At 40.2% G+C, this 12706-nt stretch overlaps 1 protein-coding gene across 1 annotated transcript in view; it reads left to right on the top strand.

Moving 5' to 3' along the window:
* fancb (FA complementation group B) overlaps nucleotides 1-12706 on the top strand; it is a 16297-nt gene extending 3591 nt beyond the window's left edge. Inside the window, exons 2-8 of the mRNA XM_058082248.1 lie at nucleotides 253-402; nucleotides 583-672; nucleotides 1819-1947; nucleotides 3606-3778; nucleotides 4999-5417; nucleotides 7066-7306; nucleotides 9363-12706. Of these exons, the coding sequence (XP_057938231.1) occupies nucleotides 253-402; nucleotides 583-672; nucleotides 1819-1947; nucleotides 3606-3778; nucleotides 4999-5417; nucleotides 7066-7306; nucleotides 9363-9774 (1614 nt within the window). The 3' untranslated portion in view covers nucleotides 9775-12706. The remainder of the gene's footprint in view (nucleotides 1-252; nucleotides 403-582; nucleotides 673-1818; nucleotides 1948-3605; nucleotides 3779-4998; nucleotides 5418-7065; nucleotides 7307-9362) is intronic.

Here is a 12706-nt window from a genome sequence, read left to right as displayed (position 1 = left end):
TTGCCCCGGGCCATCGGTACATCGTTATTGTCGAGCCCTGTATTGATTGAATGAAGAAACACTGCAGAATCCGCCTTTCAATCCTTCATGGGTACTAACAGGCATGTACAATTTGTCACCAACTGATGTATTCAACCCCCAAGCCCCCCCAGGGTGTATACAATATTTTCATGGGTTGTTTTACGACATGCTCTTTAAATGTACTTGATGGTGACATGTCTCAGCATTATTGATTTTTTTTTTCTTTTTCAGGTAGCAGCCCAATGGTCAGAGGTGACCTCTGTGCATGTGGACGATTATCTCGGATGTGGCACGGAACAGATACTGTTGCTTTTCATGGATGAAGGCGGACAACCTCTGGAGCATTTCATCATCACTGACCTATGTGGGATCTCTTATTCCGTAAGGAAAACCTTTTACTCAGTCAGTGGTACTTTAGAACTCGGTCTGTTGGTTGTTATAGAATCATCACCTCCACCCAGCTATGGATAGTTGTTGGATATCCTTCATGGTTATCTGTTGTGGTGGTTGTCTGGTAAGCCGTGTGCTTACCAAGTAATGGCGAAAATTTTGCAATTTTAGCGTGGTGAGCAAAATGGAGCAACAACGGAGACAGCCGTTCCACCAGAGAACCACCTCCACATGATCCGGGCTTTAGAATCCAGACTACAGGTAATCTACAACATATTACTGAAGTTGCATAACTAACTTCTTACTTCGAACTTCAGAGGAGAAATATAATCTCAGGGAAGAAGTACTATGCTAGGACTACGTTATGCTAGCCATAGCATTGCATTATTAAAAAAAATAAAAATAAAATAATAATAATGAAGAAAAATATAAAGATATATTCATAAAAAGATAAAGAAAAATGCATTTATATGTACTTTTCAGAAATAAAAACACTTTTTTTGGTTCTTTGCTTTATTTAGCTTTTATTTAACCTACAAGTATGTCAGTTCATTTTGCCTGATCCTGTATATTGTAAGATGTTCTAAATTACAAACAACAATTTATTTGACCCTGGAGTCTGTTCATGGGCATCGAACACAAGAAAAATCTTACTTTTTGACTCCACTCAAATGGTCGCTTTTGACGTTACGTATGGTCATATCACCTCATATTTCGGTACGAGGTACATTATTAAAAAAAACAAACAAAAAAACCTTAAACTGTATTATGGAAAGCAGGAAGTGAACAAATGTAACAGTGAACAAATTGTAAAAGTACCAGATGGAGGGGTAGGATTTAATAAGCTTTGCTTCTTCCTACTCCTTTTGGACACGTGGAAGGTTTTTTTTAATTAAAAACTTTAAAAATAAAAAAATTAAAAATTTATAAAATTTAAAAATAAAAAAAATTAAAAATTTATAAAATTTAATAATAAATAAAATTAAAAATTAAGAATTTTTTTTTTAATTACAAATTTAAAAAATACAAAAATAATAAAATGATAATAAAAATAAATACATAAAGAAACTTAAATTATATTAGACAGGCAGGAAGTGAACAAATGTAACAGTTAGTGATTGTAAAAGTACCAGATGGAGGGGTAGGATTTAATAAGCTTTGCTTCTTCCTACTCCTTTTGGACATGTGGAACTGGGAACTGATTATGTGATGCATTCAATTGCAATCTGATGCATGTTCAAATGAAATAAAACCATTACCATTACCTACACAGAAATATTTCTTGTTTTGACTTCTCATCGAGTCATACTTGATTTAGGGCTATTTGAAATATGATGCGTCTTAACTTATTTTCCACCGTCTCGTGTCTTTTTTGACTTGTGACTGACCATGTGACTGTCATCACAGAGTGGACTGAGCGTGCTGCAGGAGCTTCAAGGAGAAGTGAGAGTAAAAGAAAGAGTTGTGCAGCAGTCAGTGCGAGCGCTCGCCGATGTCATCCACCATCGAGAGCCACGTCTCGCACAGCCCGAGCAGGTAAGGAATCGGGCTTATTTAGTTGCAAGTTGCAACTTCAGTATCTCACAAAAGTGACTACACCCCAATACAACCAATCAATGACTTTTTCCCCAATGCCTTGCAGCCCCAGAACATGATGACTCTTAACTGTAGGCACGTTTATCATTTGGCAGCGATCTGGCGCAAGTGACTGGACCGGCGCTCTTTCTGTTAAAGCCGCACGTAGTTGGTCACAATGTGCGGTGTCGTATGCGTCTACGCTGAGCGGAAGGGTGAGGGAGGGTTACACACATTGCACAGTCAGCAGCACATGAACAGGAGAGAGGAAAACGCGAGAGAGAGAGAGTGTGTGAAAAGTTGCCACATTTGCCACTAAAACTTTGCAAACCTTGCAGATTAAATTCCCGTGCGAAGCGGCCGGTGAAAACCTGGTGATTTCCCTGAAAATTAGTTTATTGTTAACTTAGTTATATTTATTTTTGTACTTTGGATACTGCTTTACCACAATCCTTAAAGTTTCCCTTTCAATTTTTATATCAAATTCATAAGCAGATGTTGTGAGTAATGGTAATGGTAATGGTTTTATTTCATTTGAACATGCATCAGATTACAATTGAGTGCATCCCATAATTAGTTCCCAGTTCCACATGTCCAAAAGGAGTAGGAAGAAACAAAGCTTATTAAATCCTACCTCTCCATCTGGTACTTTTACAATCAGTAAATGTTACATTTGTTCACTTCCTGCTTTCCTAATATAATTTTAATTGTTTTCATTTTTTATTATTTTGTTATTTTATATTTAAATTTTGTAATTGTTTAATTTTAATTTAAAAAAAAATAATTTAAATTTAATTTTGAAATTTTTATTAAATTAAATTTTATTAAATTATTAAATTAATTTTAATTAAAATTAAAATGTAATTAAAAAAAAATTAAAATTAACAATTAAAAAAAAACATATTTTTTCTGTTACATTTGTTCACTTCCTGCTTTCCATAATACAGTTTAAGGTTTTTTTTTTTTTTGTTTTTGTTTTTTTTTTTAATAATGCACCTCGTACCGAAGTACTCGGTGATGAGCATCCAATGCCATAATGTGTACCATAGTGCGTGTCAATATAGTGATATATATAGCACATCATGACTGGTTCAAGACTCTTCATCCTTGTATTTAGCAAACATCAACTGCTTGTATTGTTTCTTGAATTGGCTCATCGTTGTGCATTGTTTGATTCCCTTACTCAATCCATTCCATAGTTTGATTCCACATACTGAAATGCTATGGCTAGCATAACGTAGTATGGCTTCAGGTGAAATATCTAAAGTGGTACGGGACTGTAAAAAGTTTGGGAACCACTGCTTTAAGTGCCGCCCACTTTCCTGCGCCTGAAGTCATATGATTTGCTGGCACTTGTCACTCAAGTTGATAAATCGTCAAAATGGAAACAATGAGTTGACAGCCAGTGTTTGTGAAGCCGCCACAGGCACCGAGTGCAAAGATTCAACTAATTCTTCAGTAAAGCAACACTACAGCAAACACTGATTCTTGTATCTAAAAGCAACAGTCGCCACTTGTGTACTTAAATTGTCTTTTGTCGACGTCCCAAACTCCAAAACCGCACCGACTATCATCACTGTCACACACTTGTCATTCATCATCATCGTCTTTCTGTCCAGGAAGGTCTCGTCTCTCTGTGGGAGAGTGATGACGAGTCAAAGGACGAGGCCTCGGATGACAAGACCCGAGTCATGCCAGCGGCGCCCTGCGGACCTCAAGTTGACAAGCTGTGGCATCGTATTGTCCGGGACCGATTGGTTGTGGGAGTGATACTTGCGGCTGGGAGCGCTCTGTAAGTTTATATAGGCTAGGCTATCCAATCCGATCCACTTTATTTATATAGTACATTTTATAAACAGAGTTTCCAAAGTAAAAAGTATAAATAAAATGCAATAAATTAATTGAATTGAATCCAAAACTAAAAGATCAAATAAGCCACTGAGCCACTGGAGCTAGGGTCTGGGCGAGACTGGGCCGCATCAGGTTTTCCAAAAAAACAAAACAAAAAAAAACGCATTTATTAAAAACAGAAAAATGAATAAACTTTGCTTTGATTTCGATTTTCTACAATAAAAGCTCTGATAAAACATTCCACTGTTCTCTAATATCTTAATTTTTATTTTTCTACACAAAATAAGATGAAAAATAAACAAATCAAGAATAAAGAAAATCAGTAATAAATAAATATAATAATAATAATAAAACAGCAAATAATAAAAACTTAAGAAACCACATATAGTTGGTGGGTAGACAAATTATTTTTTTTCAGATTAAAATGAACAAAGCATTATTAGAGCCCTGTAGACATGCCAAAACATGACTCTAGTCACATTTATACTCTTTTTATTTACAACATATTGCGCAACTGCAGCGTCTTGAGACACATTCTAACTCGCAAACTTAGAGAGCTAGCGACCTAAACGGTAGCCTTCAAGTTATTTCCTTTCAACTTAAATAGCCAAAAACTTACCACTTCCACACGGATAGGGAGGATAACTATTAACAGTTATTTAACCTTTAACATGAACATGAATCAAACGTAATCATTTTTTTTCTGGGTACATGATACCGTACAGCATCCATATCAAACTTATTAAACTTTCATATCAAGGCGGGGGCCTCAAAGTAGTGTCCTGCGGGCCACATTTGGCCTGCGGGCCGCGTGTTTGAGACCCCTGCCCTAAGTCTTATGTGAATTTGAGCCACATGCAGGGTAGTTAGGTGGTTGTCATGGCAACATCTTTTTTTTTTTTTTCTCTCAACCAACCGGATACTTTGCGGGAGCAAGATTGCAGCAATCTGGTTCCTCCTTCCTTCCACCTGTTCCAGCGCATGTAGAGAAAAAAAATATACATATTGCCTCAGGTGTCTATTGAATTTTTGATGTATTCTCACCATCTGGAATATAGCTGTTAATCACTCTCTTGCATTTGTAAACACACACACACACACGCGTGTGCGCTACTGTCCCTACGATGTGTGCTCCTCGGTGATGTGCTATTTTTGTTCCAGACCAGCGGTCGGTACGAGCTTATCCGTCCTGACAGAGGCGAGCCAGAGCTCACCGCCTGTAGTCATCCAGACCCAAAGCCAAGTGTCGTGGCTCCCCGTGCTCGGCCCCTCTATCGCCACCTCCTCGACCTCCACCTTCCCAGAGCCGGCAGCCAAAAGAAGCAGGCGGCCCGACGCAGGCGGCCCAAATGATCTCAACACGGCCAGACTCGCCGTGACTGCCGTGACCGGGCTGGCACCTTTGTTGAACTCTGGCTGCGTCAAGTGCAATGTCATGCTCCATTACGCCCCGAGACGGGACCATTCCCTCGGCCCCGCCGGCGTCCCGACACCACCTGTCCTGCTTTGTGGTCAAGTTACTGTAGACATCCATAAAGATTTCAACGCTCCACTGCTGGAAAACCCTGAGCTTAAAACAGGTGAGGAGAGTTTATGTGGCATTTCTTCAAAAGGGGTACTGTACTAGGCCCACTGTAAAAATAAAACATAGTCAAATTATATGGTAATGGTAATGGTAATGGTTTTACTTCATTTGAACATGCATCAGATTACAATTGAGTGCATCCCATAATCAGTTCCCAGTTCCACATGTCCAAAAGGAGTAGGAAGAAGCAAAGCTTATTAAATCCTACCCCTCCATCTGGTAGTTTTACAATCACTAACTGTTACATTTGTTCACTTCCTGCTTTCCTAATATAATTTTTTTTTCAATTTTTTGTATTTTGTATTTAAATTTTGTAATTAATTTTAATTTTAATTTTAATTTTAATTTTAATTTTAATTTTAATTTTAATTTTAATTTTAATTTTAATTTTAATTTTAATTTTAATTTTAATTTTAATTTTAATTTTAATTTTAATTTTAATTTTAATTTTAATTTTAATTTTAATTTTAATTTTAATTTTAATTTTAATTTTAATTTTAATTTTAATTTTAATTTTAATTTTAATTTTAATTTTAATGCATGTTTGATCACTCCCTTACCAAACCTACTGCCGCTTGATTAATCTTGCATCTTTGTTTACACACTTTGCCTAGCTGTCACTGGCTGTACTAGCTAGCTAGCTAGCAGCTAGCTAGGTTCTCGTCTTCGGACTCCAAAAGTGACTTTTTAACTACATTGTGTTTAAAAAAAAAAAAAAACTACCAACGTGGTTAGTTTGGAGCTAATTTTTGTCCCAAATGGGTATTACTTTCATAGGGCACATACAGTATGAACGATATTTTCGATAACATGATGTGTTTTCTATTAAACATAACTGGTACACCTGCAAACGTAATAACTGCCCACAAACATAATATAATAAACCACAAACGTAATACAAATCTGCAGCTTTTAATTTAATAATCCCGCAAATGTAATAAATTTCCCACAAACGTAATAAAATTTGCCTGCTGCAAACGTAATACTGAAATTAAATTATTACATACGTGGGAAAGTGAAAATCTGCAAATGTAATAACTTCCCACAAATGTAATATGAGACAAAATAATTATTATAATGATAATAATGTTGTTGTTGTTGTTTGTTATTTCTTCTTTTAATGAGGGAGAAGATGTAAATGTCATTTTGAGGATTTCAACAAGATAATTCTTTTTTTTCTTAAAAAAAATATTTTAAAAAATTATTATAAAATATTATAAAATTTTAATTATTAGTATCATTTGAATACATTAAATGAATCTTTAATTATTAAATTATAATTTATTTTAAATTAAAAAAAAGATAACATAATTGTGATAATTGCAATTGTTTTTATAAAATTATTATTACTATTATTATTATTATATTTATTTTTTTTGTATTATTTCTTCCCCATATATACACAAAATCACACATACATACAATAATATACTGTAAATAAAACGCACATATACGCCCACAACCAAAATATAATAATTAGCATTTTACTAAGTTTGTGGGAAATGTATTACATTTGCGGGATTATTATATTCAAAGCTGCAGATTTGTATTACGTTTGTGGGTGTAACACCGTCTTTTCAGAGTTGACCTCGTACTCCTCTGTGAAATTCCACGCATGCTCGTTAACCATTCCCTCATTCCAGACGAGGCCCAGGAAGACCTGCTGTGTCTGCTGGCGTCATCGGATCACCGGGTTTTCCGCATAGACTCCCCCAATCACAGCCTCGGCGATATTGACGGCTGGCTGCAGAGGAGAATGGGCTGGAAGAGGATACGGGTGAGCCCTCAGCATCCATTCCTGGCTTCTCAAGGACCATCTGCTACCTCGCTGCTGCGCTGGCATCACATCACCCCCTTCCACGGGGAACTGGCGCTCCATTCCAGGTGAGAAGGAGGACTTTCTGGTGCCATCATAGAACACTCGGGAAAGCAGCCCATTAGCACATATGAACCTAGCTAAGTGAGACTTAGCAAGAAGGTAGGCGACAAACTTTTAGCAATAGCACAAAGATGTCAAAACTCCCTTTTACATTAAAGCAATGTGGGTCAAATTAAAGACAGCTGGGATAGGCTCCAGCACCCCCAAGACCCTTGTGAGAATAAGCGGTAGTAAAAGAATCAATGAATGAGTGTAAAGGTGACTGTAGGGGTGTTATTTCAGGTCTAGAGGACTCTAATAATGTTAAAAACTGTATTCAGAAGGTCATGAACGTTTTCTTGGCTGCACGGCGGTCAAGTGGTTAGCACGCAGACCTCACATCTAGGAGACGAGGGTTCAATTCCACCCTCGGCCATCTCTGTGTAGAGTTTGCATGTTCTCCCCGTGTATGCGCTCTCGCACGAAGACAGCTGGGATAGGCTCCAGCACCCCCCGCGATCCTTGTGACGACAAGCGGTAGAAAATGAATGAATGAATGAATGAGTGTAAAGGTGACTGTAGGGGTGTTATTTAAGGTCTAGAGGTCTCTAATAATGTTAAAAACTGTATTTAGAAGGTCATGAACGGGTTCTCGGCTGCACGGCGGTCGAGTGGTTAGCACACAGACCTCACAGCTAGGAGACTAGGGTTCAATTCCACCAATTGCATGTTCTCCCCGTGCATGCGTGGGTTTTCTCCGGGTTTCCTCCCACATTCCAAAAACATGCTAGGTTAATTAGCGACTCCAAACTGTCCATAGGTATGAATGTGAGTGTGAATGGTTGTTTGTCTATATGTGCCCTGTGATTGGCTGGCCACCAGTCCAGGGTGTACCCCACCTCTCAACCAAAGACAGCTGGGATAGACTCCAGCACCCCCGCGATCCTTGTGACGACAAGCGGTAGAAAATGAATGAATGAATGAGTGTAAAGGTGACTGTAGGGGTGTTATTTAAGGTCTAGAGGACTCTAATAATGTTAAAAACTGTATTCAGAAGGTCATGAACGTGTTCTCGGCTGCACGGCGGTCGAGTGGTTAGCGCGCAGACCTCACAGCTAGGAGACCAGAGTTCAATTCCACCAATTGCATGTTCTCCCCGTGCATGCGTGGGTTTTCTCCGGGTTTCCTCCCACATTCCCAAAACATGCTAGGTTAATTAGCGACTCCAAATTGTCCATAGGTATGAATGTGAGTGTGAATGGTTGTTTGTCTATATGTGCCCTGTGATTGGCTGGCCACCAGTACAGGGTGTACCCCGCCTCTCAACCAAAGACAGCTGGGATAGGCTCCAGCACCCCCGCGATCCTTGTGACGACAAGCGGTAGAAAATGAATGAATGAATGAATGAGTGTAAAGGTGACTGTAGGGGTGTTATTTAAGGTCTAGAGGTCTCTAATAATGTTAAAAACTGTATTCAGAAGGTCATGAACGGGTTCTCGGCTGCACGGCGGTCGAGTGGTTAGTGCGCAGACCTCACAGCTAGGAGACCAGGGTTCAATTCCACCCTCGGCCATTTCTGTGTGGAGTTTGTGGGGTTTTCTCCAGGTACTCCGGTTTCCTCCCACATTCCAAAAACATGCTAGGTTAATTGGCCACTCCAAATTGTCCATAGGTATGAATGTGAGTGTGAATGGTTGTTTGTCTATATGTGCCCTGTGATTGGCTGGCCACCAGTCCAGGGTGTACCCCGCCTCTTGCACCAAGACAGCTGGGATAGGCTCCAGCATCCCTGCCACCCTTGTGAGGATAAGTGGTAGTAAAAGAATGTATGAATGAATGAGTGTAAAGGTGACTATAGGGGTGTTACTTCAGGTCTAGAGGTCTCTAATAATGTTAAAAACTCTATTCAGAAGGTCATGAACGGGTTCTCGGCTGCACGGCGGTCGAGTGGTTAGTGCGCAGACCTCACAGCTAGGAGACCAGGGTTCAATTCCACCGTCGGCCATCTCTGTGTGGAGTTTGCATGTTCTCCCTGTGGGTTGCAGGAATCTTTATATATGGTCCTTTGTTGGTCCTTTCCAGCCACGTCCAGATGCTCCAGCTTCTGGACGCCCTGCGAGGCCACCTCCCAGTGTCCTCCACCATCCACCCCGTCAAGGACACACGAGGAGAGCGGCCGCAGCAGATGTTTTCTTTGACTTTGGAAAAGGAAGTAGCGTTGCTGCATGACTTTGTGTCATCGCCGCAATGTTCTGAGCAGGAAACCAACGAGGAGAAGATGACCGGACCCGAAGAGAACCCTGAAACAGACTCGCCCGAGGGTCTCCAGAGGTGCCGATCGGCCTGGCAACGGGATTCGGAGAGGAGTAGGCGGACTTTGAAGCGCCTAGTGGATGTGAGCAGGTACCGCACGCTCATCCAAAAACTGTCTGAAGTCCAGCTTGAGGAGGATTTAGCAGCACTCATGGAGACGTGGAGAACATTGTCTCCATGAAATCATAACATCTTGATGCCATTTTGGTTACGTTCGATTCTTGCATCTCAAATGAACTCCGAGTAGGAGTATCAGGAGATTAAAACTCCCAGGGAGACAATAATTAGTTAATTAATCACACAATAAATGAAAATGAACCGGATAATCCAGTATATCTCCACGTGCGTTCGTGTCTGTTTTGCTCGCATCCCGACTGACGCTACGTGTCCTTAGAAGCACCGCCCCCCCTCTGTAGATGTTCTCAAATTTCACCCCCCCCCCCAAGCGCGAGATGTGGCAGGGATGGCACACAGGAAAGCTTTTACTGGTCCTTTCACCTCACGCCTCACTTCTTCTCAGCGATGATGCGGGCTGTTAAAATGTCACGTGTGAAGTCAGGCGACTCACGGATGTACAAGATATCGAACACGTTGACCTGGCGAGCAACGTTTCACTAAATGGTTCTTCTGGAGGAATCTACAAATATGAACATTGTCATGGTCCAAGACATTGCAGATACTTTATTATAACATTCTTCTGTCAGCCTTTACAGTAAAATTGTACATATATTTACATATATTTCATGTAAAGGTACACATCTATTTTTGATGTGTACTATATATTACCTGGAAAAACACTGTAACATGACTTGATGGGGGTGCTGGAGCCTATCCCAGCTGTCTTCAGGCGAGGAGAGGCGTTGTACACCCTGGACTGGTGGCCAGCCAATCACAGGGCACATATAGACAAACAACCATTCACACTCACATTCATACCTATGGACAATTTGGAGTGGCTAATTAACCTAGCATGTTTTTGGAATGTGGGAGGAAACCGGAGTACCCGGAAAAAACCCACGCATGCACGGGGAGAACATGCAAACTCCACACAGAGATGGCCGAGGGTGGGATTGAACTCGGGTCTCCTAGCTGTGAGGTCTGCGTGCTAACCACTCGACCGCCGTGCAGCTGAGAACCCGTTCATGACCTTCTAAATACAGTTTTTAACATTATTAGAGTCCTCTAGACCTTAAATAACACCCCTACAGTCACCTTTACACTCATTCATTCATTCATTAATTTTCTACCGCTTATCCTGATGAGGTTCGCGGAGGGTGCTGGAGCCTATCCCAGCTGTCTTCAGGCAAGAGAGGCGGGGTACACCCTGGACTGGTGGCCAGCCAATCACAGGGCACATATAGACAAACAACCATTCACACTCACATTCATACCTATGGACAATTTGGAGTGGCTAATTAACCTAGCATGTTTTTGGAATGTGGGAGGAAACCGGAGATCCCACTTACATTGGATATCGCTATCCGCATTGTCACGTATTAGCTAATGCTGGGGTGTCCAAACTATGACCCGGGTGCCTTTTGTGGCCCGCAACTTGTATTTTATTGGCCAGCAGTATTCATTCATTCGAACATAAACATTCCAAAAAATTTAAATATTATTTATGTCTTAATTGTTTATGCCTTATATGTATTATTTTCTGTTATGTTTACTGTAAATGTGTGTACAAGTGACTATAGGGGTGTTATTTCATGTCGAAAGGTCTCTAATAATGTTCATTCATTCATTCATTCATTTTCTACCGCTTATCCTCACAAGGGTGGCGGGGGTTGCTGGAGCCTATCCCAGCAGTCTTCGGGCCTCTCTCGCCCCAAGACAGCTGGGATAGGCTCCATCACAATCCCGTCACCGTCGTGAGGATAAGCGGTAGAAAATGAATGAAAGTTATTGAAATAAGACGCCTCCAAGTAAAAGCCTGGCACTCTCTGCAGTTGAGTAAATGGTGTTGCACGTATGTAGTACTCGGTGTGTAACGTATAGCTGGTAAAACCTTTGGCTTAAATAATGTACCGGCACTCGAAAACCATTTGCCGTTTCTCACACTCTGGCCTGATTGGGTGCAGTTGCCATGGCGACGCTCGTTTCTCATGGCTCTCAGCGCTCGCAAAGCCATCCCCACACCTCAATTAAACGATGGGAAAGTTGTTTGGATCCCGAGCCGAGTCATTTTTCTTTCATACGCTGTCATTTGCCTTTTTGAAAGGTTATTAATGGACTCTTATGCAAGGCTGATATTGATGGGAGTTCCATGGGAAGATTAGCGATATTGATTAGCTTACAATCCCCCTGATTTAGCCTGGATGACTCATGCTGCCTTGCGTGTTTATCTACTAAACCGGCTCGTTTTAGCTCGTTATGCACTAATACAGGCTGGTGTGGTTATTATTATGGGATGTTAATCTGCATCTAAAAGAGCTGCTGTCTCATTATGCGCAATATATGTCGCGTGGATTTTGGCCACGCGCACAATAACAACATACTTATGATTGTTCCTCTGGTGCAGGGGTCTCAAACATGCGGACACTAGTTTGAGGCCCCCGCCTTGATATGAAAGTTTGATATGGATGCTGTATGGTATCATGTACCCAGAAAAAAATTATTACGTTTGATTCATGTTCATGTTAAAGGTTAAATAACTGTTAATAGTTATCCTCCCTATCCGTGTGGAAGTGGTAAGTTTTTGGCTATTTAAGTTGAAAGGAAATAACTTGGAGGCTACCGTTTAGGTCGCTAGCTCTCTAGTTTGCGAGTTAGCATGTGTCTCAAGACCCTGCAGTTGCGCAATATGTTGTAAATAAAAATAGTATAAATGTGTGGTTTAATTAATATTAATATTTTATATTAATATTAATATCAATTAATATTAATATTTATGGTTTAATTTCATTTGAACATGCATCAGATTACAATTGAGTGCATCCCATAATCAGTTCCCAGTTCCACATGTCCAAAAGGAGTAGGAAGAAGCAAAGCTTATTAAATCCTACCCCTCCATCTGGTACTTTTACAATCACTAACTGTTACATTTGTTCACTTCCTGCTTTCATAATATTGTTTAAGTTTTTTGGCTTTTTTAAGTTTAAAAGGAAAAAATC

The sequence above is a fragment of the Doryrhamphus excisus genome, chromosome 9 (genome assembly GCF_030265055.1).
Source record: "Doryrhamphus excisus isolate RoL2022-K1 chromosome 9, RoL_Dexc_1.0, whole genome shotgun sequence".
NCBI lineage: Eukaryota > Metazoa > Chordata > Actinopteri > Syngnathiformes > Syngnathidae > Doryrhamphus > Doryrhamphus excisus.
The sequence above is the reverse complement of the archived record's forward strand: the minus strand, read 5'-3'. Positions and strand labels throughout refer to the sequence as shown.